This window comes from Aythya ferina (genome assembly GCF_964211825.1).
Source record: "Aythya ferina genome assembly, chromosome: 20".
In the NCBI taxonomy this organism is placed as follows: domain Eukaryota; kingdom Metazoa; phylum Chordata; class Aves; order Anseriformes; family Anatidae; genus Aythya; species Aythya ferina.
In genome coordinates, this window is record NC_140318.1 from 3,480,526 (window position 1) to 3,506,592 (window position 26,067).

At 45.0% G+C, this 26,067-nt stretch overlaps 2 protein-coding genes and 2 long non-coding RNA genes across 17 annotated transcripts in view; 2 read left to right on the forward strand and 2 right to left on the reverse strand.

The window, feature by feature from the left end:
• Nucleotides 1-5,191, forward strand: part of SPTAN1 (spectrin alpha, non-erythrocytic 1) — a 50,356-nt gene extending 45,165 nt beyond the window's left edge. For 8 of the 14 annotated variants that reach the window (XM_084493895.1, XM_084493902.1, XM_084493903.1 and 5 more), the window contains 6 exons: nt 1,798-1,852; nt 2,429-2,625; nt 3,018-3,071; nt 3,557-3,703; nt 4,050-4,197; nt 4,872-5,191. In XM_084493895.1, coding sequence (XP_084350021.1) covers nt 1,798-1,852; nt 2,429-2,625; nt 3,018-3,071; nt 3,557-3,703; nt 4,050-4,197; nt 4,872-4,997 — 727 coding nt within the window. In that variant the 3' untranslated portion in view covers nt 4,998-5,191. Of the gene's footprint in view, nt 1-526; nt 590-742; nt 1,663-1,797; nt 1,853-2,428; nt 2,626-3,017; nt 3,072-3,556; nt 3,704-4,049; nt 4,198-4,871 lie in introns of those variants that run through there. The other 6 variants (XM_084493901.1, XM_084493904.1, XM_084493899.1 and 3 more) reach the window with 2 other exon arrangements.
• Nucleotides 5,175-13,313, reverse strand: DYNC2I2 (dynein 2 intermediate chain 2). The gene is made up of 9 exons (XM_084493908.1): nt 12,928-13,313; nt 12,006-12,260; nt 11,175-11,284; nt 9,019-9,176; nt 8,370-8,479; nt 7,771-7,938; nt 7,142-7,374; nt 6,196-6,353; nt 5,175-5,604 (listed from the first exon to the last, which is right to left on the reverse strand). Exons 1-9 carry the CDS (start codon nt 13,003-13,005, stop codon nt 5,366-5,368), a joined length of 1,509 nt encoding a protein of 502 aa, XP_084350034.1. The 5' UTR covers nt 13,006-13,313; the 3' UTR covers nt 5,175-5,365.
• A 5,849-nt stretch (nt 13,314-19,162) lies between these two features.
• The window catches only part of LOC311421693, an 8,506-nt gene continuing 1,601 nt past the window's right edge, over nt 19,163-26,067 (reverse strand). Inside the window, exons 2-4 of the long non-coding RNA XR_014684960.1 lie at nt 25,981-26,057; nt 24,202-24,364; nt 19,163-19,702 (exon numbers count right to left, since the gene is read on the reverse strand). This is a non-coding gene — a long non-coding RNA (uncharacterized lncRNA). The remainder of the gene's footprint in view (nt 19,703-24,201; nt 24,365-25,980; nt 26,058-26,067) is intronic.
• LOC311421694 lies at nt 19,687-25,835 on the forward strand. The gene is made up of 6 exons (XR_014684961.1): nt 19,687-19,811; nt 22,284-22,364; nt 22,449-22,548; nt 22,851-22,920; nt 23,308-23,393; nt 23,970-25,835. It is a non-coding gene; the product is annotated as an uncharacterized lncRNA (long non-coding RNA).

The window sequence follows — 26,067 nt, forward strand, 5'->3', positions numbered from 1 at the left end:
TGCTGATACGCAAGGCAGAGTTTGTCCTTAATTCTGCGTGAATAGATTAAAAATGCAGACTTAGCTCAAAGAGGCATTGGCTGCGCTGAGAATGCCTTGGTGAGAGGGAAAGCCGAGCTTCAGAGAAGTTTCAAGATATTAGCAGCTGCCCTGCGTGCACCTGGCTTTTCAGTGCATCCTAGCGGCTTGTGTGTGCCCGCTGCTGCCTGGAGGAGGCTTCCTGCAGGGGGGGCAGAAAGATGAGTTTAGAAAGAAAAAAGCTTTTACAGAATCAGTAGGTGAATTAACTGCTAAACTTCAGTTCCTTTTTAATGACCCTCCCTTTTGTGCGATTTACCCCAAAATAACCAATTGTGTGTGTGCGACCAGCATTTGAATTATTTCACTAAACAGTGGCTTACGTTTGCTGCAAGGTGGTGCTAGCTTGGAGTGTGGCTCCACTGCAGTGGCCGTGTTTGGGTGTGTTCTTTCCTCTGTTCTTTCTTCTTCCTTTTTGGAATTTACTTGGTTTCTTTTCTTTGACTAGCATAGCATATCGTCGTGTCATTCGTGTCTATCAGTATGAAGTTGGGGATGATCTATCTGGAAGGTTTTTTCCTCTTTATTTTCTTACCTCACTTTGGTTTTCAAATGCACTCTTTAATTCCAAGGCTCGCTTTCCTTCCAACTAACTTTCACAGCTTAGAGATGCTTGGAGGTTTGTTTCCCCGTTGACTCTTTCCTTTCCATGGTTGGTTCCCAGCTTCCTGCTCTGGGCGCGCGCTTCATCTCCTTAGGCACGCATTGAACCTGAGCCTTAACCCCATGGTGAGAGACACCCGGGTGTTTGGTGCGTTTTCATTGCTGCAGAGTGATTCAGCACTTGAAATCCCCTCCTCAAGAAGCTCAAAAGCACGTAGGGTAGATCTCAGTGGGTATGGGAACCTGGTTACAGTGACAGGATCTTAAACACCAAAAGCACGGCGCCCAAGCACAGGTTGTTCAGTAAGAGCTCTCGCTGTGCGTGCTGGAAGGGCAGAGGTTCCTGAACACAGCTGAAGGTTACTCAGGATTTGGGGAGGAAAAAGCAACACCCCGAGACTTTCTGTAGCTAGTCCACATGAAGCAGATCTCGGAGCCCATCACCACAGTGTGTGCTAGGGCAGGGGGCTGCTGTGCTCAGCGTGGCACTGGGCTGAGAGGGGCGGCCCTGCCTCAGTTTCCCTGCGGGCAGGATGGGAGAGGTGGGCAGGAAAAGCAACTTTCCATCAACCACTGCTGCCTAGGGAAGACCTATCGTTTTCTGCAGTGATGATACTGTATTAAGACTACTTTTAAACTAAGCCAGTAGTTTTCAAGGTCTTTTCCCCCATTTTCTCCTCACGTAACACACCTCTGTAGAGCTCCTGTATCTTGCTGGCTAATACAGCCTGTCCCCGGTGAACCACCCATAGTTTGTGTGCGTGTGTGCTGGGCACGGTGGGGTGGGGTGGGACTGCACCGAGTTTCTAATTTCATTAGGTCCAGTAAAGTGGGTGCTTTGGATCTGGCATGAAGTGTGGCTGCTGATCGTGTTGCCTTTCAAATGGGGCTAGAAATTAACTACGTAAAGAAATAAGAATCAAAGAAGATGTACACGTGTCTGTCTGAAAGAGGATGAGTCAGAATAAACAAAATGCAAAACCAGTGTTTAAATATTTACAGGAGAATAATACTGCTGTAAGGATTTTTAATTTTAAGGAAGAACTGTTAATTTCAAGCCCCACCTGCCATTTTTTATGGGAGAAGTGCTCTCTCTCACTGTGATTCTGTGTTTAGGTCTTGTATGGTGGAGGAGTCGGGAACACTGGAATCACAGCTGGAAGCTACTAAAGTAAGTGATGCTCAGCGATTTCTGAAACACCTCTCTTGAGTGGTATCTTGGGAACACCGGGTGGGAATGAAAATGCATGTCATTGTACGGTAAAATCTGAATCGATTTTATATATTTTGAATACTGAAGAAACCTTGGGGATTACCTATTTACATATCCAATGTCTGCTTACATCCCAAGCCATTACACAACACTCTGATAAAGGTTTCCTTTTTGATCTTTTTTTTTTTCCTAAATGGCTGAGGTAGGGCAAAGATACATTACAATAATACATTACATAATACAATATTTTCAGCATGTTTTCTAGTAAGAGTTTATTCTTTCTGTCTCAAGAGCTGGCTTGCAAGCCCTGTTGGTTTCCAGTAACATGCACAAAGAGGTTATTCTGAATACTATTTACAAATCCCACTATATGTGTGCGCGCGTGTGTGTATAAATATATATATATACATAAAATCCCAGCAGACAGAATATAAACCTTCTTCCCCTGCCAGCCCATATTCTACACATGTTCATTTTAAGGTGTTTTTTTTTTTTTCCACTCCTTGATTTCATCCTCCTCCTCCCTCCTTGCAGCGCAAGCACCAGGAGATCCGAGCTATGAGGAGCCAGCTGAAGAAGATTGAGGACCTCGGAGCTGCCATGGAAGAGGCACTCATCTTGGACAACAAGTACACGGAGCACAGCACCGTGGGGCTGGCGCAGCAGTGGGACCAGCTTGACCAGCTGGGGATGAGAATGCAGCACAACCTGGAGCAGCAGATCCAAGCTCGGTACTCCCTACCCTGAGTGTACTGTGAAGTGTGCCTAGCCTGGGTGGGGGATAAATGAGGAGACGCAGCTGTGTGTCTGGAAATGAGCCCTGCGTGCCACTGCTGAGCCTCGGCTGTGTTCTGACTCGTGTGTGGCAGCCTGGAGAGCTGCTTGTCAATCTGCACCACCTCCCGGCTCTTTCAGCGGGATGAAGTTAGCAGTCTTTGAAGTGGTTCCTGTTGGCTGTTAGCAATGATGTCCTGCAGGAGCTGATTTATTCTGTTGGGCTGTGGTGATGGAACGTTTTGTCTGCTCACGTGTCCTCACCTTTTGATGCAGCTGGCTGGTTTGGGACCCCAGCAGAGCTCTGCAGTTCAGGAACCGTTCACTAGCTTTGCTTCTTCCTTTACAGAAACACGACTGGAGTCACTGAGGAGGCCTTGAAGGAGTTCAGCATGATGTTCAAGTGAGTGGCAGGAAATGCATGCCAGAGGAATGCTTGTGAGATATTTCTGGCATGTAGATGGCCCCTGTTCACAGGATTCTCTGACTGCTCTGTTTGCAGCTCCCTTATTGTCTGCCCAGTTTTGTGCTGAGCTGCTCTCGTCTCTGCCAGATGGCAGAGATTCGGATACACCCGCTGCTGGCCGGGCGCAGCCACAGCCACACGAGGTTTTCCTGGGCACGCTCACTTGTGGGCACGGCAGTGTAGGAACCAGGAGTGCCGGTGAATTCCAGATGGGAATATAGTCATTTTTTGATGCTTTTTAAGCAAAGCAAAGAACTTAGGCTTTCATTTTTACATATGTTAGATAGGAAATGTCTATTGATTCAAGCTCATTTGTCCAGAATGGTGGGCTGGTTATCATGTTCTAGTTTTCAGCCGTGCGTGTAGCTGTCAATCACTTAATTTGACGCTTAAGAATGTGAGCTTTGGTTTTGTGTTTTTAGGCACTTTGACAAGGACAAATCTGGACGACTTAATCACCAGGAGTTTAAGTCTTGCTTGCGATCCCTTGGCTACGACCTGCCTATGGTTGAGGAAGGAGAGCCAGACCCCGAATTTGAGTCTATTCTTGACACTGTCGATCCCAACAGGTACGTGGATTGGACCTTCTGTGTTTCTATTGCAGGCTACGATATCAGTATCTTCTGTGGGGTTTAGCTGCAAAGTCTCTTACAGGCCAAGAGCTTTGCTTTTGTTTATTGTGGAGGGGCTATGGTTGTTTTCACAATAATTCATGTAGAAGAGTATTCATGAAAGTAGGATTGACATTTGTAAAGAAGACATTCAGCTTAAAAAGGGATCTGGTATTGATGTGCCCTCTTGTGTTAAGACTTTTGCTACTCCCAGGAAGTTAAAACCCCTCTCTCAGGAGGGAACTGCATTCTTATGTATTGTAACAGATGGCAGCCTTCACACACTGTTTTGTTTCACCGGCAGGGATGGACACGTCTCGCTGCAGGAGTATATGGCGTTTATGATCAGCAGGGAGACAGAAAACGTGAAATCCAGCGAGGAGATCGAGAGTGCTTTCCGTGCCCTCAGCTCAGAAGGGAAGCCCTACGTGACCAAGGAGGAGCTCTACCAGGTACGTACCAGTTGTGGCCCCTAGGAACAGATAGAGGCTTTTTGTTCATAGATCGTTAACAAAGAGCAGCTAATTGGAAGTTCATGTTACTGTAGTAGAATCAGTTCTGAACCTGCAATGGTACCCTCTGCAAAATGCAGAACAACCCTATCCCTCTGCTTCCTTGGCTCTCCAGAGGAAGAAGAGAAGCTTTAACCGCCCAAGAACTACTTGGGTTGAGTAAAACAAGAGCTCCCCAAAGGCCTGGGAAGGGAGTGCATTCACAGGGTGCTTTCCTCTAATCATTTGGGAGACTAGAGGGAGATGTTTCTCCAGACAATCATTCAAAGGAGAAACTTAAGCATCTTTTCTTAGTGTGAACATCTCCTCCTCCCACTGCCCTGCCAAGATGGGAAGTTTTTCCTACCTGAATCCCAACAGCTGGCAGAGAAATGAAGAGGTTGCTCTTCTTCCTATCAGTTACCTGTTCTGTCTTCTCTTTGGTGGGAAGACTCCTGTCAGACCTTCCAACCTTTAACACACAGAGAAATGGATCATTTCCATGCTAGGCATAGTTCTGGAGCTCTGGCTTCTGCTCCAAGCTGCGTGCCCTCGGGAAGGGGGAGGGCTGCGTGTCTGCGCCCAGCAGCAGCCTCAGAGCCCGTCTCCACCTCAGTGCTGTCTTTGTCTTTCAGAACCTGACCCGGGAACAAGCCGATTACTGCATTTCTCACATGAAGCCCTACATGGATGGCAAGGGCAGAGAACTTCCTTCTGCCTACGACTACATAGAATTTACACGTTCACTCTTTGTGAATTGATATAGAACACTAGTACCGAACGATACAAGGAACATGCTCACGTTTGCTGACTGTAGCTCTGCATGTGTCTCTCTCTTTGTGCTCTACAATAATCAGTGTCTCTTTATGATGTAACCTTAAACTGCTTAGCTTAAGACTCTTAGGGAAAACAAACATTGCAGTGTGCTTCAATAAAAGTTACTGGTCGAACCACATCATCTTGTGTTTAATGGTTAAATGCAAATTTAACTGATGTGGATGAAACTCCAGCTGTGACCATAGCTACATGTTTTGCAGGTTAACGCTGTGGAACAGGTGAATGGGAACTTTTTGTGGAGGCAGAGTAGTTACAAGCTCCCCGCAGCTGGTTCTGTTGCTGTTTCAGTGTTTCAGTCTGTGGCCTCGCTTGCCAGCTGCTCCAGATGAGTCATCTCCCTGGGTCCCTGCTCCGTAAAGTCAGAACTCAGCTGCCAGACTCTGACTGTACCGGTAGCATCCCCTGCTGCCAAGAGCTGAGTTTGCTTGATGTTGAATTCCAAGCAGTACACAGGGCATTCAGCTGCAGCCTGCTTTATGGAAACAGCGGGCTTCTGGGAGCTCTTCGCAAAATCAAACAGGTGCACGTCTCCTGTAAAACAGAAACACTTCTGACTGCTGCGTGGTAACAGACTTTGCACTTAACAGCAGAATATTATCTGCTTAGTCTGGTACACTTACAGATGTTCTTTTTAGCATGTTCCCCCTTCCCTCGGATGATGTCTACACTGTGACAAAGAGCTGCCATCACTGCAAGGCAGTGCGTATTTACTCTGCTGTCAGAGACCTGAAAGCAGCTGGCTAAACTCTTGTGAAATCTCCATTCCTTGACTCAAAAATATTGGGGCAATTTTCTAAAGAAAAAAAATTCTGTTTACTTCTTTTATACTCTTAGCTCTAGAAATAAACGTCAAAACAAGGAGACCAGAGATCAGTTTTAGCCACGTTACATCCCTGTAAGCTGCTGTAGCAACCTGGTATGATTGAAAGTAAAGAAGAGCTGTTCCTGAGGTCATCTTGCTAGAGTTAGAAATGACTCCATTGCACTAATTGCACAGTGCAAACAATGGTCATTGCTCTCTGCTTGTGGGATATGCTAATCAGTACAATTGACTCATATCAATTAATACCCAGCACAAAATTTAAATTTTCTGTCTGAGAACAGACACCTAGCGTTACTTGCCTTCCCCGGAAGCAGCTGCGAAGACCAGTGGCCGAACTGGAGACCAGCGTACACAGAAGAGGTACTTCTTGGATAACTGAAGCGAAAGGAGGGGTTGTGTCTGCAGCATGGAGTTCAGGTGAACTTGTCCGTCAGTCCCACAGCTTAGAAAGAGATTCCTGGGGGGCCAGAAACAGCTTGGTAGGCTTTATTGCTAAAGACATGGAACAAAACTCACTCACGGGGCGTGACCTTGGCCACTATTCCTATTTTGCCAGTATCTGGCTGTTTCCTACGGCAGCACTTTCCAAGCTGTGCTCTGGGATGTGGGCTGTAGAAGCACAGCTTTGTTAGCACTCACAATTAAGTTTAATGAGGGCTCATGTTGTCCACTCAGTGTGGTGGGTTGTGGGCCAGAGATGCCTGAGAACTGCTGATATAGAGCCCGGCGTTGTTAGCGGCGTTTGTCTCATGCAAAGTAACTGCAGACCTGGGCCCTCAGCACGTTTCATGGAAAGACGGCTCGGGGCCTCTCCCAGGGTGGGTAAGCAGCAGGCAGAGATGTGAGCGGCTCAGCTAAATTCAGGCAGCTACGAGTAAGACACAAAACAGGCAGAGCAGCTCAGCCCTGATGAAGTAAATTACTTTATTGAGATGCACCCCTTGACTTCGAATTGCTCTTTAGTATGATCTAAGGAGGGTGCTAATGCTCTACGCTGGCCTGAACGCAAATGCTGTTTTGTGTTGCTCCTGTTCTGACCTCATTCAGTGTACCTGAGTGTGCAGCTTCACCAGAGCCAATGCACGCTGGTCATCCTGGAAGAAGTTACTTTCTCAAGTTCCCGGTGCCAGGTGCCCCTTGTTTGGGACTTGTACACATGTGAAACCCCAGTTAGTTGCAAATGGATGTTTAGAGCCAGGCAGTGACCTGTACCAAGGTGCAGCAGTGTTTGATTACAGCACTTGCCTGTGGAAGGGGGAGCAGCTCACGGAGTACACCGGCCCGCCGTGGGGGGAGAAGGCGAGCTCTGCTGGCGCCCTGAGCGAGACCGAGGAACCCGTCCGGTGGAGAGCCGGAGTCTCTGCTGCCATGGAGCACTTCAGTGAGTAGCCACCTTCCACGCCAACAATGAACATGCGGGGATCAAAGTGTGAAAAGGAGAGCGAGGTCACACCCACAGCCACCTCTCCCCACGTGAGCTAGGAGAAAAAAACAAACCTGTTGTGAGTGCTGGGGGCCCTGACAGTGCAGGTGCAGGCAGAGCAGCGTGAACCAGCCTGTCAGGGACCAACTGAGATGTTCTCTGCTCAGCCTTCAACCTTTGCAGCCCCCACCCTCAATGGGATTTGTGGGAAGTATTATTATAAGCAAGGTCTCTTCTCCATCCCAGCAACTTTAGACCATGGCAAAACCTCAGCTTTTGCCAGTCTTTCCAGGAATGATTTTCAGTCCAGGAAGGGAGATGGGACCAAGGGTTGCGTTCAAAGTGGGGGCTTTTCCTATCCCTTCTCATGTGAAAGGGCGAAGTCTGCCACCCGGGCTCTAGAGCTGAAGTGTTTTTGTTAGATGAGGCTTTGCTGAGCCACTGAACTCACCTTCTTCAGCTGAGCACTACGAGGGATCTGCTGAGCCACCAGCGCAAACCCTTCAGCCAAGGCCAGCCGCCCGTCGCGCTCCTCCCTCCACACCAGCACCTTTCCGTCCGTCGATGCACTCAGCAGCTGGAAGTGGTTTCTGTGCTTGGCATCAGGTAACCAGCTCACCTGTTCCAAACGTGAGGAGTTCATGAAGTGGGGACTGCCAGAACCAACCGCCCCCTCAGCAGCCTGCAGTCCCCTGTCCTGAGAGACAACCTGGCAGCAGAGCTGGGTGGCACTCGGTCACCTCGGTACCAAACCCACTTCCCCGGGAGCTGGCACACAGACAGGTGCAGACATTGGCTTTGTCTGTACCAATGAACAGGTAAAGCACAGGAACAGGCCTTATCCTGAACAATGAGAAGTTATTTTTACAGAGAAAGTGTCTGATTCAACAACTGCCACTTCAGGTGTTAGAGCAAGGGAAAAATAGTTAACCAAAACAGAACACAGCGGCCTGAGAGCTTCAGGTGAAGTGCCAACAAAATGAAGGCATAAAATAGAGCACTGCCAACCCTCTCCTCCCCCAGCCACGTCTACTGTGGGTGTTCTCTCACCTGATAGACAGGATCGGTGTGAGTGTCGTCAGTCAGCCCCGTCCTCCAGACCAAAGGGTCTTCTCTTCTGCTGGTATCCCACACCACCACTTCCCCGCTGAACAGGCCTCCTGAGAGGAACAAGACACCAATAAGCATGTGAGATCCAATAGTGCACAGCACGGGCAATGCCACGGGCAGTTTGCTCTGTTGCTAGAGCAGAACTGGGGGAACTTCTCTCACTGCCAGCATGGCCGGTGTCCTGGGAACTGCAGCCCTCAGTCCGAAGTGTGAGAGATGCAGCCATGAAGCGCTGGTGGAAACAAGCCCCACAACTTCAAAGGCAGCCATAGAGGGCACAGTCAGCTCTGGGGGAAGAGAATGTGTCTCTGCCAAGGTAAGTACACTCCTCCTACTCGCAGCTAGGGCTGAATTTGCCTCTCTCTCTTTCTAAGCTCTCTCTCTGATAAAAAGGCAGATGTCACTGAAAAATGCAGTGAGTTCCAGCTCCCAGTTCAGAAGCCAAAGTGCATTTGTCAGCGCTGGTTCCTCTGGGTGTGGAGCTGCAATGCCGTTACTGTTACAAGGAATCTTAGGCTGAGGTGAGAGAGAGAAAAAACTGATCCAAGCTGAAGAAACAAGGGTAAATCACACGTAAGATCGAACCTACCAGCTATCAGTGAAGGCTGGGAGGGATGGAAAGCCAGGCACAGGACAGAACTGGGAACATCCACCACTAGGTCAGGGTGTTTTGGATCCAACCCTCTTCTGTCCAGATTCCAAGTACAAACGTAGGATTTTTCTGTGCTCCAGTCCCCATCACTCAACCTAAAGAAGAGAAAGCTACATCTTATTTGTCTGATATGAGGTGAATTCTACTCTGAGCAGAGCTCTGATATGTCCCACTCATTTATACACGTGTTGCTTTGTGGCTAGAAGGAAAACTGAGCTCAAGGAATCATGAGGTGATGCAACATCTCTGAAGGCTCATATACACACAGTGCATCTCAGTGCACTGACTGAACAAAGTGCCTGCCAGGAAACCTCACATTGATTCACTGTGCCAAGATCTACCAGCCATTCAAATTGTGGGAACAACTGAAGAGCACACAGAAAGTTCCTATGAATACTTGGGAATGAAAATGCAGAGAGCCCAAATCGCTGCTGATATGCAGGCAGGCTGATTTGCAAGCCATTCTTCCTCTAAACAAGCACTCAAAGACCCAGGGTCTGAGAACGCACCGTGAGGAACTCTTACCTGGCAGACTCACAGGGGCTAAAAGACTTACAGAGGCCTGCTTGGCCTGAGCTAGGCAGCATGATTTGAAGTCCAGGTGCCTCCATGGGAACAGAGATCCTTCTTCACAACCCCCAAATAGAGCTGAGTACCCCGCACAAATCACGTCACACACCCCAGCTCTACAGATTTCACTTCAGATTCATACCCATAATGATTCTTGGCCACAAGTGGCTCTCAGGAATTACTTCTCTGGGCTACTAAAAGACACCTGCCACCCTGCTTGCTTTGTTATCTCTAGCTGGTTCATTCACTGCATGCTTACCGAAATGTAAGGGGGCAGAACAAACCCAAAATACTGACTGTCACAAGCCATCTGCCCAAAGCAGAAGTCCCAAGACACCTGCATATTCACCACTCCATATCCCAGCAAATATCCCAGCTGTAATGCAGTGCATTTTCTGAAGGTAGAGGGGTCTACCAGGAAGGTACTTTGAGGTGGCACATCTGAGAAGCTGTTCTGACACGTGCAGGTAATGGTAAAGAGCTTCCTGGGGAGCTGAGAGAGGCCTTCGTGCCGGATCTGGGTCCTGTTAGCATGTTGACCAGTGGGACGTTACGGCTTGCTACATGGCCCTGATACAGAGGACAGAGATCTGCAGCACAGTGAGCAGCCAGGACAGGAAGCAATTGTTCTGAACCTGGCTTCTGCTTTTACTTGATGATCGTATTTCTTTTACTGGAAGAGATACTGAGTAAATAAAAGGCGCAATTTTTTCATAGTGTGCAGTTGAGCTTGAAACTCTTTACTAAAGACTGTTGTAGATGCTAGAAGTTCAAAGATTCAGAGAGATTGCGTAAGTTCACAGCAGGGAATTCTACTGAGGGTAACCACAGACCTAGAAACCATATTCTAATCTGGCAATAGCTGTAGACCGGGAGAGCAGAAGAGGCAAGCAGCACACAGGTTTGTCCTGTTTTACTTTTCCCTATCCCCTCATTACTGGATTCACTTTTTGCCACGGCTTTTAGTCTAAGGAAACAATAGTAGAAAGAAAACTGAGTAAGGACAATGGTAAGGTACAGAAAAGAGACGCTGTTACAGACGTTCACTAGATTAGATGAACGTTTTGTCCAACCCTCATTTCAGAGATTCTTAAATGTTTGTTAGCACATGCTCACGGCACCAGGGGCACACGTGAACAGGTGGCAGGTTCAGCTGGGGTGCTAAGAGAGCACATTAAAACAACACGATCTTCAACGAACACAAGTATGTGCTTCAAAGTTCACCCACCTACATTTGCAATGTGTTTGCATTCCTCTTCCAAACAGAATCTATCTAGACACAGATCAGTAAAAGCATACGTATCCATTTCACATGGAAAAAAGTAGAAGACATAAATGCCATAATTTAAGACTGCCCTGAGATGCGTTTTCTTTGAATGAAGGGTGTTGGTTTTTTTAACATGAACAAGATGTGTTTATATCTAGTTGATTACTGCAGAGAAAGGGAATATATGGAAATCTCAGGTCAGCCTGAAATGTCACAGCGACCTCAGTTAAGTTCTCAAAGCCAGTCGGATACTCACCGGCCATACGAGCATGCAAGAACGGATCCAGTTGCATTCCATGAGACGCTGGTAACCTGCAGGTGTTGATCCTGAGCCTCGGGGTATGACAACGTATGCAAACACAGCACCTGGAAGAGATCAAATTCAAGCACTGAAGCAATCATCTCTGAACAGAGAAATGAGATCTGTGCCTGTCCCTGGATACGGTTGTATGGTTACAGTTTAGGCTTCCTGTCTATCAAAGTAGCAATTACATGTGAAAAAGAAAAAAAACAAGCACGTGACCCTACCAAATTAACCATCCCTTGATAATCACCTCCGGTAGAGTGCACACATCAGGGTCTGCATGACAAGTCAGGAGGGATGCACCATGAGAACTTACGACAGGCCAGCCCCCTTTATGATTTCTGCCCTCACTAAGCTTCACCAGAAATGATTCGGAAATGACTGTACCAGCGTGTACTGACGGATACAAATTGCTACCACTCTTCAACACAGTACACTAAACAAATATAATCTAAATAGGAAGAGCTGCCAAATCACTGACTTCAACTGCTCTTAGATAACTTGTCGTCTGGCACACTCTGAAGGGGCTACTGGGAGCTGAAGATAAGCCCACACCAGCTGCATGCTTCCTCCTCATAAAGCTGCTGCAGCAGTCACTAACAGGAACAGCCTTACAAAGCAAGGGCAAGTGAAAAGCAAGGGAGAAAGCGGCAGGAAAAAAAAAAATAGTTATTAGAATCTGGCACGAATAATCACAGCAGTAAGAAACAGAACTAACGAGTCAGAGCCACTGCAACCAGCTCTCCTTGGGTAATGACAAGACTCTGCATGCCGTCAACTTACTGCTTCATTCTGATCTGTCCAGTTCACTTCAAAGCCATCAAAGGCACGACTTGTCCAGTTTTTATTCAGCTCTTTGATAACAACATCCTCCACTCTCTGAAGGAATAGCAGAAGGCTAGTGTAATCTACTTGGACTTCTTGCTGGAAGGCTTGGGCAGCATCTATACTTTGATCCGTTTGTACACTGGCATCCTGACTAGTCTGCGACTGTACCGCAGCTTCTGCTGTTGAAATTTTCCCAGTCTGGCAGCTTTTCTAGGAAGAGAAGACAGACACTATAAGCCAAACAGAAAGAGAGCGCCGCACAAAGCATTCAGAGCACCTTCCCTTTTCCAGCTCTCCACAGAGACTTTCAGAAACGCTCGCACATCTCAGGTTCATCATTAAAAGCAGGGTGCCCTTGTAATTCTCTGGTGCTGGTGACATGTTCGTCACCTTCACACGACCTGACACAAGGCCTGGGTATTGCTCCAATCCAGGCAGCGAGTGCGGAGGATGAGCAAAACCAAACCGGGCGCGAGTCTCCACGGGCAACAGCAGAAACTGAGCGCGATGCCAAGCGTAGTGTTTATTACTGCCTCTCGGACTGGCTTTGTGGCAGCCGCACGCGTGTTTCTGGGCCAATCTGCACAAAGGGCCTGACAAGAAAAAGCTGCCAAGGGGCAGAGGCAGCGAACTGGAGCAAGCTTGGGCCCGGCAGCCTCGGGAAGCTCCCCGGTGTCGGTGCCGGGCCCTGACGGGCGGGCGAGGAGAGGGGAGAGCAGGGAGGGGAGGGAAGGGAGGCGCCGGGGCGGGCAGGAGCGGGCCGCCGCTGCCCCGTCAGCACCGGGGCCGCCCGCCTGTGGCCATGCCGGCGGCTCCCGGCCTCTGGAGGTGCGGAGCGGGGCGGGGGTGGCCCCAGGGCCCGGCGGGTGCCTCTCACCGCCTCGCAGCGCAGGCTCCGGCCGCTTCTCCACAGCGACGGCACCGCGGCACCGGGAGCCGAGCCGTCCGCCAACATGGCGGCCCCCACAGCCGTTGCTATGGAGACGGGCGAGGCGCTGCGCGATGACGTCACCGCGGGCGGGAAGTGAGGCCGGCGGCGCCATGTTGGGGAAGGGCAACGAGGGCTCGTGGCGGAGAGGGGAGCGAGGTGGCTGCCGGCGGGCGGCCCGGCTGGCTTCTTGGGGAAAGCCGCGGGTGTGCTGGGGACGGGTCCGCCGTGGTGTTTGGGCAGGGATTTCTCCTTCCGTGCGGCCGTTTCCACGCTGGGCGCCGGCGGGCGCCGCTGGAGACACGAGGGGCGGCGCGGGCAGGGGGTGCCAGGACTTAAGATGGCGTCGGGGGGATGTCGTGAGGGAGCGGGTGCCTGAGGAGAGCCGTGATGGCGGAGGGGAGCTCTGGTGGCTGAGGAGAGCCCCGCTGCATGAGGAGAGCTCTGCTGTTCGCAGAAGCCCCGCAGCGCTCAGGACCACGCGGGTCGCGCCCCCGGGGCCGCTGCAGAGCCGCGGGCGCCCCCCGTGAGGTGCCGCCATGAGCGCCCCGCTGCCTCCGGGGCCGGCTCGTGCCTTATTAAACTTAATTTGAAATTGGCCGCCTTGCTTGGCGTCCGTGGTGTGCGCTTCCCGAGGGGACTGGGCAGGGGGATCAGCAGAGTTCGGCTTCCCTGGCGCTGCGCAGCCGCTGGGGTTTGGCGAGGGAGCTGCGGAGCTTTGTGCTGTGGGGGGATTCCTGCTCCGCCTCGCTGCCGGGCAGAAAGGAGAAAAAGGCAGAAAGGAGAAAAAAAAAAAAAAAAAAAAAACAGAGCCCGGCCTCGCCTGCCTCAGGGTCAGGCCGTGTTGTGGCCCGGTGTCCCAGGCTGCTAAAGCAGCGCTTTCTCACAGGTATGTCTGCTTACAGGGGTTTTTCCAATTGCACCTCTACTGGAACAGCTTCTTGGTGAACGCTGAGGGTAAATTTAGCCCTGGCATAAGCAGGCGTGGATGCGTGAACTTGAGCAGAGCTATTCCTGCTATTGCAGGGAGGGAGCTGGGTCTGTAAGTCAAAATAAAGCTGACAGGATACAGAGAAAGCGCTCCTGAGAATGGATGTGGCTCTGGTAATGTCACTGGTGAAATCCTGGTATGGCAGGAGAAAAGTTTATTTTTTAAGAGATCAGCAGATTTGTTGAAGGTATCGTAAGTATTTGAAGATACAGCAACAAGTTAGTTCATCCCTTAATGAGTGAAATAAATCTGTTTTCTATTCAAGTTCAACACCACTATTAAAATGTAAAGTGAGCATTGTTTGAATAACTTCACTGCTGCGAGTAGTTACACTGCAGGGAGTAGGGGGGTTTATTTTTCAGGTTTGCTTTATGTTGAATAACTGGCATGAAATACTTGAACCCAGTAGCATAGTGTGTTGCTTTTTTAAGAAGTTCCTAAAGCGTAAAAGAAAGATTTATCATCTATAAATAGATCATCTTCAGTCATCACTAAATTATCTTTAATTGGTGTATTAGAACTGCCAAGGCACGTTACTGTTTGGTAGTAGACTAAATATTCCAAGTGTAAATTTATATACAGTTTGCATCCTACAGGCTGTAGTTTAAAAACTTTAGCTTGTCAGAGTGAATCTGAAAAGAAAAGCTTTTTTTGTAATTTTTGTTTTGTTTTTGAGATGGCAAAGTGAGATAAGAACTGGAATTTGAATATGTGAAACAGAGCAAAAATAAAGCAACTTTTTTTTCTCAGTAAGTAATATGCAAAGTTACTGTGAATGTAGTACGTGTTCCCCAATAATATTGTGCATGTCTGGACTTCTCTTCCCCAAGGATGACAAACAAGCAAATAGCCCTAGAAGATGACTGTTCTAAGTAATTGCAGTTTAATTTTTTTTTTGTTATTATTCTAATGTATCTGATTTGCTGGAGCTTTATCAACAGTATTTAAATAAATCGTAGTTCGCGTTTTCTTTCTGGCGTGGCAACATCAGATGCACAAATGTTCTGATGTGGTAACACTACACTAGAAATAGGGCAAAATCAAGGATAATTGGGGGAGGGGGTTTACTAGCCTGAGGCTACTAAGTGTCTGTAAAGTGGCTGTTACTACTACAGTGCTGATCTGTTTTCTCTTTGTGTTTCATGAGACAAAGTATTAATAAGTTTTCACTTTTACATATTGGAGCAAATCAGCATCAGAAAACAAGAACAAGAGAAGACTAAGGTAAAGAGAGAGCACTGGGGGAGAAAGTATTAGAAAAAGGACAGATACAACAAAGCATGCATGCTGGGGGTATAATTTCTATGACCTGGTGCAAACCAAATATTCTAGGCTAATTTTTGCTAAAAATTTACCCATAAGTGGGTACAGTAGCTGTCCTCTATTTGTGATAAATGAATTAATTGAGCTGTGTTGAGGCCCTAGGTAGCTGAAACAGTGGTCTCTACCCAAAATAGAGAAAAATTGCTGAGCTTTCCCCATTTACACCTTTCTCCCCGTTTCCTCCACTCCGAACGTGCAAGTGAGAATGAAGAAACCGACGTGCATAGCTCAAACAAGAAAGGAATTTCTGGCCATGAGAACTCTTGGGGCTTAGATTGGCAGCGAGAGGCTTGAAATGGGATCAAAGGCATTGCCTTTCACTGATTGATGGGTTCTGTTCAGGGGAACAGTACTTTTTACATCTTTTCATTTTATTTCTTTTTTTAAAGCCAAGCAACAAAACTCTTCAAATAATAAAAAGGGTTTATATGAAAGAAACATGTCACTCCAGAATGCAGTTGTTTTCCCAACTGGTATAACCAGCAGGCCTTAATTCCATTTCCCTGGTTGCTCCTTTCAAACAAGGTTGCAGAGCATGACAAACCTGGTTTGGCTGAGACCTGGGTACTTAACTGCATTGCCTTTGAATTAGCCTGAGTATGCAACACAGAGGTTAAACTGGCTTTCTGCTGATGTTCTGTGCTTGACAGTACCCGATCAGTTACTTCTAAACTGTTTTGACTGAGGTCTTGAGTGTCATTTGCTTCAGAGTGAGGTTGGTTGCTCTACTGACCTATAGGCTGTGAGGTTTGCATGAAATGGAAGTATCCCTTGAGAAGAAGAATCAAGATAGTACAGGTGTGAAATGCAAGAGGACAAATAAGCAGATACTACCCAAAAGGACGTTCATTGGAAAGTCCCTTACATCTGCAGTGGTATTCTAAAGGAGTATCCTTTAGAATTCACCAATAGCTTGCTGTATGCCATCCTGGAAAATGTTTAGTGATAGTAGCACCCTATCGTGCTAGTGGAGGTGGTGACTGAGGAGTTCGAATGCAGGACCAGTAGCAATGAGTTTTCTGAAGTCTGCTTATCTGTGCTCTTACTTGTGATGCTTCTTATCTTGCATTCTGATCACACCACAAGCATTTATTTTACCCTTGCCAGCTCTGTGAGGTACTGAACTGCTGGTGCCGTTTTTTGATGGGATATTTTAGGGGTAAGGGTTGGATGACGTACGAAACCATGCTGGGAATTTATGGCAGAATTAAAAACAGAACCTAAGTTCCTAAATGGCAGAGCACTGTTCCAGATTTATTTGACGGATATTTTGTGCATGCATTGCTAATGTACAGATCTTTTTTTCTTTTAGTTAGGGATCTGTGATTTAAAAATCAGGTGTTCACACATTCACTAAACTTGAAGGAAAGAAAGGTCACCACAACTGTGCTGTGTTCAGAACACGGTGTCTGTGCAGCCAGCCAGATGCTCAGAAGCTTAATGAGAGTTCAGGTCCTTGCGTGGATTCAAAGTGTTACCTCAAGCTGTGTGAATCCTCCAGCTCTTGCTTCTCCAGTGTCATTCATAAAGGGCTCATACATCTTTCTGTAACTTCTGACCTCCTGTTCCCTGTCCCTTCTGTCTCTGCAAATGCTCTGCCCTTTTTGCTTTGAAAACCGTATTCTGAATTTTGGCAAGTAACACATTGGCTCGTTTCTGAAGTAGTTACACAGAGATTTGTGTGATATCTTATAAAAATAATCCATTTCCATTACTCAGAGATCTGTTATGCTTTGTAGAATTAGCATTGGGAGGGGGTCCCTTTCAAACCTTACAAATATTATGGGTATGACTTCATGCACAGTACAGGTGTCGCCTGTCACACAGTCATTCCCACGTTGACAATAAGAGAGATTTAAGTCAAAATGGGACCAAAATGAGAAGGAGCGTAGGGAAAGCGTGCTTTGTTGCAGGTGTCAGCAAGCTACCACCACAGGGGTGCAAAGGCTCCATGCAGGCAGATTTTGAATGGCAAGTAGGAGCTGGCATGGGGCCAAGAGCCGTGGCATATCGAAAGAGGCATCTGTGAAAGCCTCGGGATCCCAGTTCCTGGCTGTCGTGGTGCCCCAAATGCAGTGGCAGCTGGGAGCCTCTGCCTTGGACAGAGGCAAGACACTGTCAACAAGGTGATTGGCAGTGTCTCTCTGCTTTTAGACACAGCATCCCCTAGTTCCTGCTGAGTTTATACCAGCATGCTCACCGTCTAATCTCTGGAACAAAACTACAATCTGGCACGCCACCCTTAAACGGTAGCTGACCCTTTGCAGCGCTGACAACAGGGAAGAAAACACTGAGATTCCTTAAATTAATTCCATATTCAGCGATCATGCACAACTAAAAATTATTTATCTGTTCTCTACATCACTTTATCAACACTGACTATGTCTAAAGTATCTCAAACTGTCATTGGAACATGAATTGGTATGTATAAAGCACCTGACTGTCTCAAAAAGCACTGCAGACAGGTTTTATTTGTGTGAACAGAACTGGCTATCCTTTGCAGAAATGTTGTTTCTAAAAGGACATTCAGAGATCTGTAGTTACATTCTACTCAATCCCATCAAATTTATATTTTTGAAAGCAAATGGAATTTGCATGATAGTTCTTCAGAAACCTTTATGTTTAATTTAGAGCATGCTACTTTAATTTCTTATATGTGATTTATGGGAACACGATCAATACAGCAATGCTCTACTGGGCTATAAATACGTAATCTAAGAGTGGAGAATAAAATCATGTTCCTAATGATGTTAATAAATACAGTAGGAAAGACAGGCCTATTTGCAAGGACTGCTTTTATTGATATAAACTTCACCTCCATTTAAAGAGTGTGAACGCTATCAGTTTAGCTAGACCAGCAAAATAATCTTACGCTTACTGCAAAAGCGACTTCTGAAATGGCAAATAAAACATCCTATTTTGATTAGTCTGTTATGCCATGTATAGCAAGACTCCCGAAGGATTCTGGAGCACGTTATACAAACACATGCAGGTAACTGCAAAATTATGCCCTGCAAGAGGGTTATCATCTTCTCAAAAGCACACAGAAGATTGAGGGAAGCAGACTGTTCTGTACAGGCAAATTGGCATGTCAGCATTTGGTGCTTCTTTGCTGCAAAAAATGCTGAGTGATTTGTAATGATCAGTTTCTTTTTATCTCCTGTCAAAGATCGCGCATTTATATACTGTAGGAGTATGAATGGTACTGAGAAATAACAGAATGAACTATGAACACAGCCAGTTTGTGTGACTTTTTCTTGAGTGTTTGTGTAGGTTTCCAAAACACGAGTACTGATCCCAGTCTAACTGAAAGAAAAAGGGAGTGAGGCCATGACAAAGCAGGGCTGAAGAAGGCATGAATGTGGCTCTCTGTGGAGAAGCGTAAAAGACAATTGTACCAATTACATGCTGGTTTTGGAACCCCGTGTAGCCTAAGCCTATTGAAATATATATTTGTACGCGGGAGTGGCTGGGAGGGAGCATGCATTGGAATGAGGCCTGGAGCAGAAATGCTGTTGTGAAGGCAGTTAAGTGGAGAGAGTACCAGAAACTGGCTACGATCCTCAAATTTAAGAAAGGTCCGGAAACTTTTAATGAAAAGTCCGGAAATTTGAATGCCAAATTATGTGACACCTCTCATTCCTGTTTTTCTTTTGTCCTTAGTTTTCCGTTCAAGTGATTCAAACTTTTCCTATTTACGCTACCAGTTATGGAAGTGGGGCTGTCTGAAGGCATTTCTATTTTGCTCTATCCCATCCTGACAAACTCCTGCTTATTCAACAGTGTACACCTTAAGAACCAGTACAACTGCATCAGTACTTGGAAAAAAAAAAAAAAAAGAAAGAAAGAAAGAAAAACACACACAACAGATTTCTTAGCATCGACAAGGCCTGAGAGAACTTGCTGCAGCGCTGGGATGTGACAGGAGGCAATTTATAAGGAATTAACTCTGACAGTCACTTTATACAGCTGATTTTCAAAGATCTGGGCACTAAAGAAGTGTTAATGAGGGTACTGAGGCTTCATAATTAATTATATTAGCATCTCTTTGTTACTCTCTAGAACAGTAGTGCCTGGTTGACATTTCAATAGGAGTCTGGTAGTATTCTTTGTTATTATTATCCAGGAGTACAGTTATACCTTAGCTCCCAGAAGGCGACGTTGCATGTAAATGCCTCTGTGAATTGCCCGAGTCTTTGGATCTCAGTAAAAGCCCTTGAAGGAGTCCCTGCTGGATACTGAATGGATGTCAGTAAAATTTCTCTAGTCTGGAGTCTCTCTTCAGATATGGACTCTCCTCCCCTTTCATTTCTCCCTTCCCCCTTCTGCTGTGCTGGTGCTTCTCACAAGGCTTAAGAACAGCACTTTCTGAAGCTTTAGTTCCAAACCTCCAAAGGAAGGGATGCTGACCTGAACGAAACAGAGAACAGAAGAGTCATCTGAAAATAGGGAATATTTTTCACACTCTTGAATTTTCAGTGCAATAAAACCAGTGCTGCCAGAAGGAATCCCAGAAGTGGTGAGTCAGATAATAGATGCACAACTGTGGTGGGAGGGAAATGGTCTCTACTTTGTTTTACATCCCCCCCCAGCTTTCTTTTTAAAGGCAGATGAAATTATTTTCCAGTCAGGCCACTGCAAAAACAAACATGGAGTTTAAAGGTTATTTCCTTTGTGTGTTTCAGAGTTGGTATTTTTGAATCTGAAAGGGGAAGGATGACTTTTTGGCAATGCTAGCAAATTCTACTCTGAAAACTTTACAGTATCACCTGAGGTAGCAGTTCTGTTATTTTGTGTACTGACAGTCTGCTTGCTTGTGTTAATTTAAACAAAGCTAACAACAAAATGTTGTTTCACACCAGGTAAAATTGCAGCCCTGTCCTGGTAAGGCTAAGTTAAGGGCATGGTTTGACATGGTTTTGCCTTTATGGGACCCCATTTCTTGTAACATTCCTCATGCATCTGCAGCAGGGCACAGATCAGAGCACTAGCCTGAGTTAAATAGTTTTGAGGACTAGTTTTAATTGAAATCCATTTCCTGGTTCAGTTTAACACAGGGCTACACAAATAACTGCATTGGTACAATTCAGGGACAGCATGAAGGGGAAAACAAGAGGAATGGAGGAGTGCGTGGTGGGGAATGAGGAAGTAGAGACTTCTACCAAAAAAATTTGTCAAACTATTTCCTGAAAGACTTTGTTCTTGAAGCCAGAAGCACCTCTTTGCTTTGTGTTCAGCCAGCACCTTGTGCAAAGGGATCACAGTTGCAGAGCTCTCAGGACTCTTGGAGCTATTGTAATACCAAAAAATAATAAGCGTTCCTACAGACTGACACAATTAACCAAATTCCACTTGCAGATCTTCATTGTTGGCAACTTGTACAGCATTTTATGTAGCCAAAGCTGGAGACTAGTTCTATTCCTGAGTTCAGTCTGGTTCTAATGAGGAATAACTGAATGACTCTGGCATTCAGTTAACCTACCAATAAAGGAATTACTTTCCTCATGGAGCTTTCTTATATTTAACTACATTTTTTAATGAGCTTTGACATTCTCAGATGACAAGAATAATGCGTACAATGTAGTATTAGAACAAAAATGGTATATGACAGATCTCTCCGTTTTTTCCTCCTTTTTGTTTCACCTTTTCTGTCATGGAACTCCTACACAAGACTCAAGGCACACATCAAATATTTGAATAATGCCAACTTGAAACTAAAGGATTGTAAATAACGTACTCGCTCTTCACAGAGCAACGTTCCGTGTGTTTATTTTAATCTGATATTTCCTGGATAGAAACAGAGGTTTCTCCCCCCTGAAAGTTCAGATATCGATAGTGCTCTCTGTAGCAAGGGAAGGCTCACAATTCCCACAAAAACAGCTGCTGCTTGGTAACGAGACAATGGGACAGAACATGCATAGTGTAAAATTAGAGTCTTTACTGCTCCTCCTGAGGGGCCAGATCTTGAAGTGTCACTCAACTTTGTTTAGGATTCAGCAAGAGTCTTTCTGTCATAGGACTGAGGAAATAAATAAGAGTTGTTAAACTCTTATAAATAAATAAGAGTTGCAGGAATTGGCCAGAGTTAAAATCCTAGAAAGCAAGTGTTTGTAAATTCTGTTTGTAGAAAAGTTGGGTCCTTCTTAATTTTCCCACAAGTGGAAAAGAAAGAGATGATCATCTGAAGGTCTCCTGGCAGGAAACCCCCCTGAAGAACAAAATATAGTTTTCCATGTCCTCAGCATCACTTTATCCCCACTGCTTAGTTATCCTAAAGCTCTGATTCAGCTTTCATACACATTTATAGCACTGCTATTTCCACCCATTTTGATCCAGATCTCCTATGTCTAGTTAGAAGGACTTGAGCACTCAAGCTTCCACCCTAGCTGTGACGAAATTGGATTTTCTTTAAACAGAGCCAAAATCAAGGGCTAGCAGCTCCTTCTCCTGTTAATTATTTCAGGGCCTTCCACATAAAAATGTGGTTGGCACAGCTATTCCAGAATAACTCCCAGTATTATTATTGTAGTGTTTTACTTTGAAAGTGTCCCTATTAACGATCGATCATTCTACCCAGGAATACTTCTTGTAAGCAGTCACTTTTTTCAACTTCTATTTAGAGCTTTCATTAGGCAGGCGTGTATGTAGTAAAAGAAAGCCTCAAACATAAATATAAAACCAACCACAAGAGGTATTATTTAATCACCAGATGATTGCAAATAGCCTCTGGTTTTTTAGGCATTTTCTGTGGAACTGTTCTAGATTTATTAAGCTTGGTTGAAGTCTTCCAGATGGATTGGCCCTAATGTTGTCCTGCAAAACCAGGCGTTGTGTATCCCTACTGGTAGGATTTGAACATCTGCAGGTGTGAATGCATCGAGGTGATTTAAGTATCTGCCCTTATAACGCCCTGCAGGTGCTGCAGATAGCAAAGAGCTGCCTTTGCATGTGCCAATACATGTTTTCAAACAGAAACTTTTGTGTATTTCAGATCTCATCTTGAACTGTGAACTCCTCAGGCTAAAATAAATGGATATCCACATCTGGAAGTGGTGATAGCGCATCTGGACAGGTTGATATTTAAATGTTTTTGCTTTTAGAAACTGCAATTCAGTAGTGCTAGATGAATAACAACATTTATGTATATGTCTCTTAGCACAGTCAATCAACAGTTAGAGCCACAGGGCTCCATCTGAGCTAAGGAACAGGACAACATGAATGTCTGACGTAAAAAAGCTGAATGAAAGTTAGAAAGGGTAAGAAACTCCTCCAGTCAAATGTCTCTTTGGGCAGGGACTCTTAATTTCATAATACTGAATGTAACTTGAAGAGAATTTTCCAATAAACAATTTTTCCTTTACGTTCTGGAAGGGACAGATCATTTCAGTTCCCTGCACTGTCCACAACTGTACACCTTATGTGAAAAATACAAGCAAAACATTCATACGCAGCCACATATCTGAAAAGTTTATGTCTTGTGCTCAGAATTGTCTTAGATTTCATTGGCTTTGAAGTTTTTGTTTTTGTTTTTTTAAGACTTTTAAAAATGTTTTGACAGCCTCTTTGGTGTCTGAGAACAAGTGCTATATGACCATCCATCTCTTTATAGATTACTGTCAAGATCTCTGGTAAGTTAAAAATGTTGGTATAGGAAAAAATAAAAGTCAGGTTTAACAACTATGTCTCAGGGGAACTTTGCCAAGAGTTAAGGGAAAAAAAAAATCCAAACAGAATCTTTGGATTTATTCAAATGTATAATATTAGTCACTCCCTGCTGCCTGTGTTACTGAACCACCTTCCAGCCTCAAAGGCAGTTATTAATCCAGAAATATTTTCATGTGAGGGTTTAGATTGCAACAACTGTGAGGACACGTGGAAGATTCTTCCATCATTATCTAACCATTCAGACCTAATGCGAGTACTCGACTGGGAAGGCCTGTGACTAGTGGAGATGAATAAACAGTTGGAGGGGAGCTATTTGACTGTTTAATATATGTGCCAAACTGTCTTTCCAGGGTCACGGGGACTCAGCAGTTCCTGGGGGCTGTCAAACTGATTACACGCAGCAAACCAGCCGGTGTGTCTCTGCCTGCTGCTTAGAGTAAGCGCTGATATGTCAGTCAGACTTTACTATCAAGCACAAGCTTATGTGCGCCTGAAATGTTTCGCAGCTTTCGACTCATTGGTGTACTCAGTAATTTAAAAGCTTTCATACGCTCTAAAAAATGTTGTCTTGCAGTGCAAGGGGTATCTTTGTTCCTAATACAGAGCCTGAGCATGCAAGTCCTTTGTGGAAGACCAGGCTCCAGCATAGATGTACAATTGTTAAGCAGTCGGTTGCATTTCAACCGTGGCAAAATGATCCTTGTTTTGTATTTCCATACAATAATTTCTGTAAAGGCTGTGAGATTCTTTCGGATGGAGGGCTATAAAAATTTAAGTTGCTATTAATTATACCGACTTGCATGATTTTATGTCTGCCCATTTTACATGGCAGGAATGCTTAGAAGGAAATTTACTCTCCTTTTCTTTTTCACACATCATTACATTTTATTTGTGAGGATTTAGCATATTTTCTGACTCAACTTGCCAAATCAGGGGTGCGTGTTTAACAGGTACAGCTGACTTGACATTCCAGAACCGAGGCACGATTACCAATTATGTCTCTGTCTTGTAGTAATATACCTAACGAAGGAAAGAAATACTGGGAGAGCTGAACTTCTGCAACAAGAAGTAAATATAAGATTATCTTTATGAAGAGGCTCTGTTTATTTCATCCCTGTGAACAAAGTGCAACTACTGCTACAGTCTGTGTAAACTATAAGGCCATTAATCGTTATCAGGTGCTGCCAACTCCCCCCTCCAGACGTCCAAATATACGGAGAGGAAAACGAACACATTTTACTCACTTATCTGACAGTTGCTGCCATCCTGAAGGCTGCAAAGATCTAAGACCTTTATTTGTCAACACTGGAGTACTCATGCACTTGGTTTGGAAGACACCACATACAGTACAGTCTTCTGACTTTAACCATGCAATCTGAAGTTCAAACAGGAGCGGGAATATTAATTCTGCAATATTAAGGAAAAAGAGCTCTGTGATATAGGCAGCATAGTGCTTGGGCACTGTAATTCAGGAAAAAAAAAAGTTACTGTTCTACTGTATTTGATGTAATCAGAGCTGAGAAAGGTCTTAGGAGAAGGTGAGGGGAGGAAGAAATCATTTTTAAAATGCATTCACATACACCTTATTTCAGAGGATTGTAACCGTACATTTTAACCCCTCAGCAGTTACTCAAGGACTGAAACTGCTTTAGATGTTCACTACGTATAATTAAAAAAACATTAGAAAGCAGTGAAGGAAAGTGGCTGAATATTTATCAACTACAAGAACATCGAAGTTTTTCTGTTTCTTTTTTATATATTATCATGGATATTAAGCGCAGTTGCATATTATGTCTAAGCATCACTTGTAATTTCTGAAAAATCTTGTGTAACAGCAGGTAACTCGTGTAACACCAAGGCTTTATATGACCTAGATGCCATTTTCCTTCCTCTGTAATGAAACTACATGAGCTTTGGGATGCCTGCACAGAGGAACAGTTTCAGACTGAGATGAAAATTGTGCTGCTCACTTCTTCACAAATATTTGAGTCATGTTCCTCCTGAGTGTACATGTTAACAATGCAGCAAGAACAAACAGTAAATCAATTCAGCTGCAAAAGCCGCTGGGTGCTCTGCACTCATCCTTCTTAGGGCTCAACAACTGCTCTAACTCAGTGGCTTAGTTTTACTTCTTTATTTCTCTATAAAGCAAGGAGGGGGAGTGCAGAGAGGGCACCATTCTGTGAATTGTTGCTGAATTCTTTGAGCCAAGCCCAAGAAGCATCACGGCACCTGTTGTTTTCAGACTTTGTATGAAGTATAACCTAAAGTTAGACCACAGTTGAACTGTTTAAGTGAGGTTCCCTTTGAAAAGGGAAAACGACAGGCTGTTAATTAACCAGTCAGTTGGAGTATGAGGATATGCAACTGGGAAAGAAGTAAGAATGTTAATATAAGTTTTCTGATGGAAGTTAGGAAGAGTTAGGACAAAAGTTCCATTAGGAAGCTGGGTACAGCACATCAGCAGCACTAAATTGAAGAAATCAAGTAAAAAAGGAAAGTAGTACCGTGAGAGAATACTCACTCCTAACAAATTTATAAAAATTGAACTTTTGGCTTTCTCTCAACACATAAAAGCATAGCGTAGTGTTTTCTGTCTCAAATATATTAAAAAGTGTTTATTTTCTCTAATTAATATACTGTTTTCTTGCATAACAGTTTTAGGGTAGAATAAACAACACTTGAATGTTTTAAACAGTACGGCAGTTAAAATTTATGACTGCTTGACTTTGAATACATCAGTGGAACATATTAATACCTCAGGAATATCTACTGCTTTATGTACCAAAGAGGGATTCTAGTAGGGAGTAAGCAGATGTCTTTTTGATCATGTACCTTCTTGGAACTGCCTTTCAAATACACACCCTGTATTTTCAAATTGTGGACCTTCAAAGGCTAATAAATACAATATAATAGTACATTACAGGTGATAAAAGAGGAAAATTCCAAGAATATGCAGCGGCATAGTGAAGAGATTCAAGGTAAACAGATGGAAGAAAACCAAGCTGCACTTGTGAGCTTACCTTGTCTGAATGTGAAGACATCCATATTAATTGTTCTTCGGAGATGCAACCAGAGCATGAGAAGCTTTCTCACTGCACTGAGCTTCA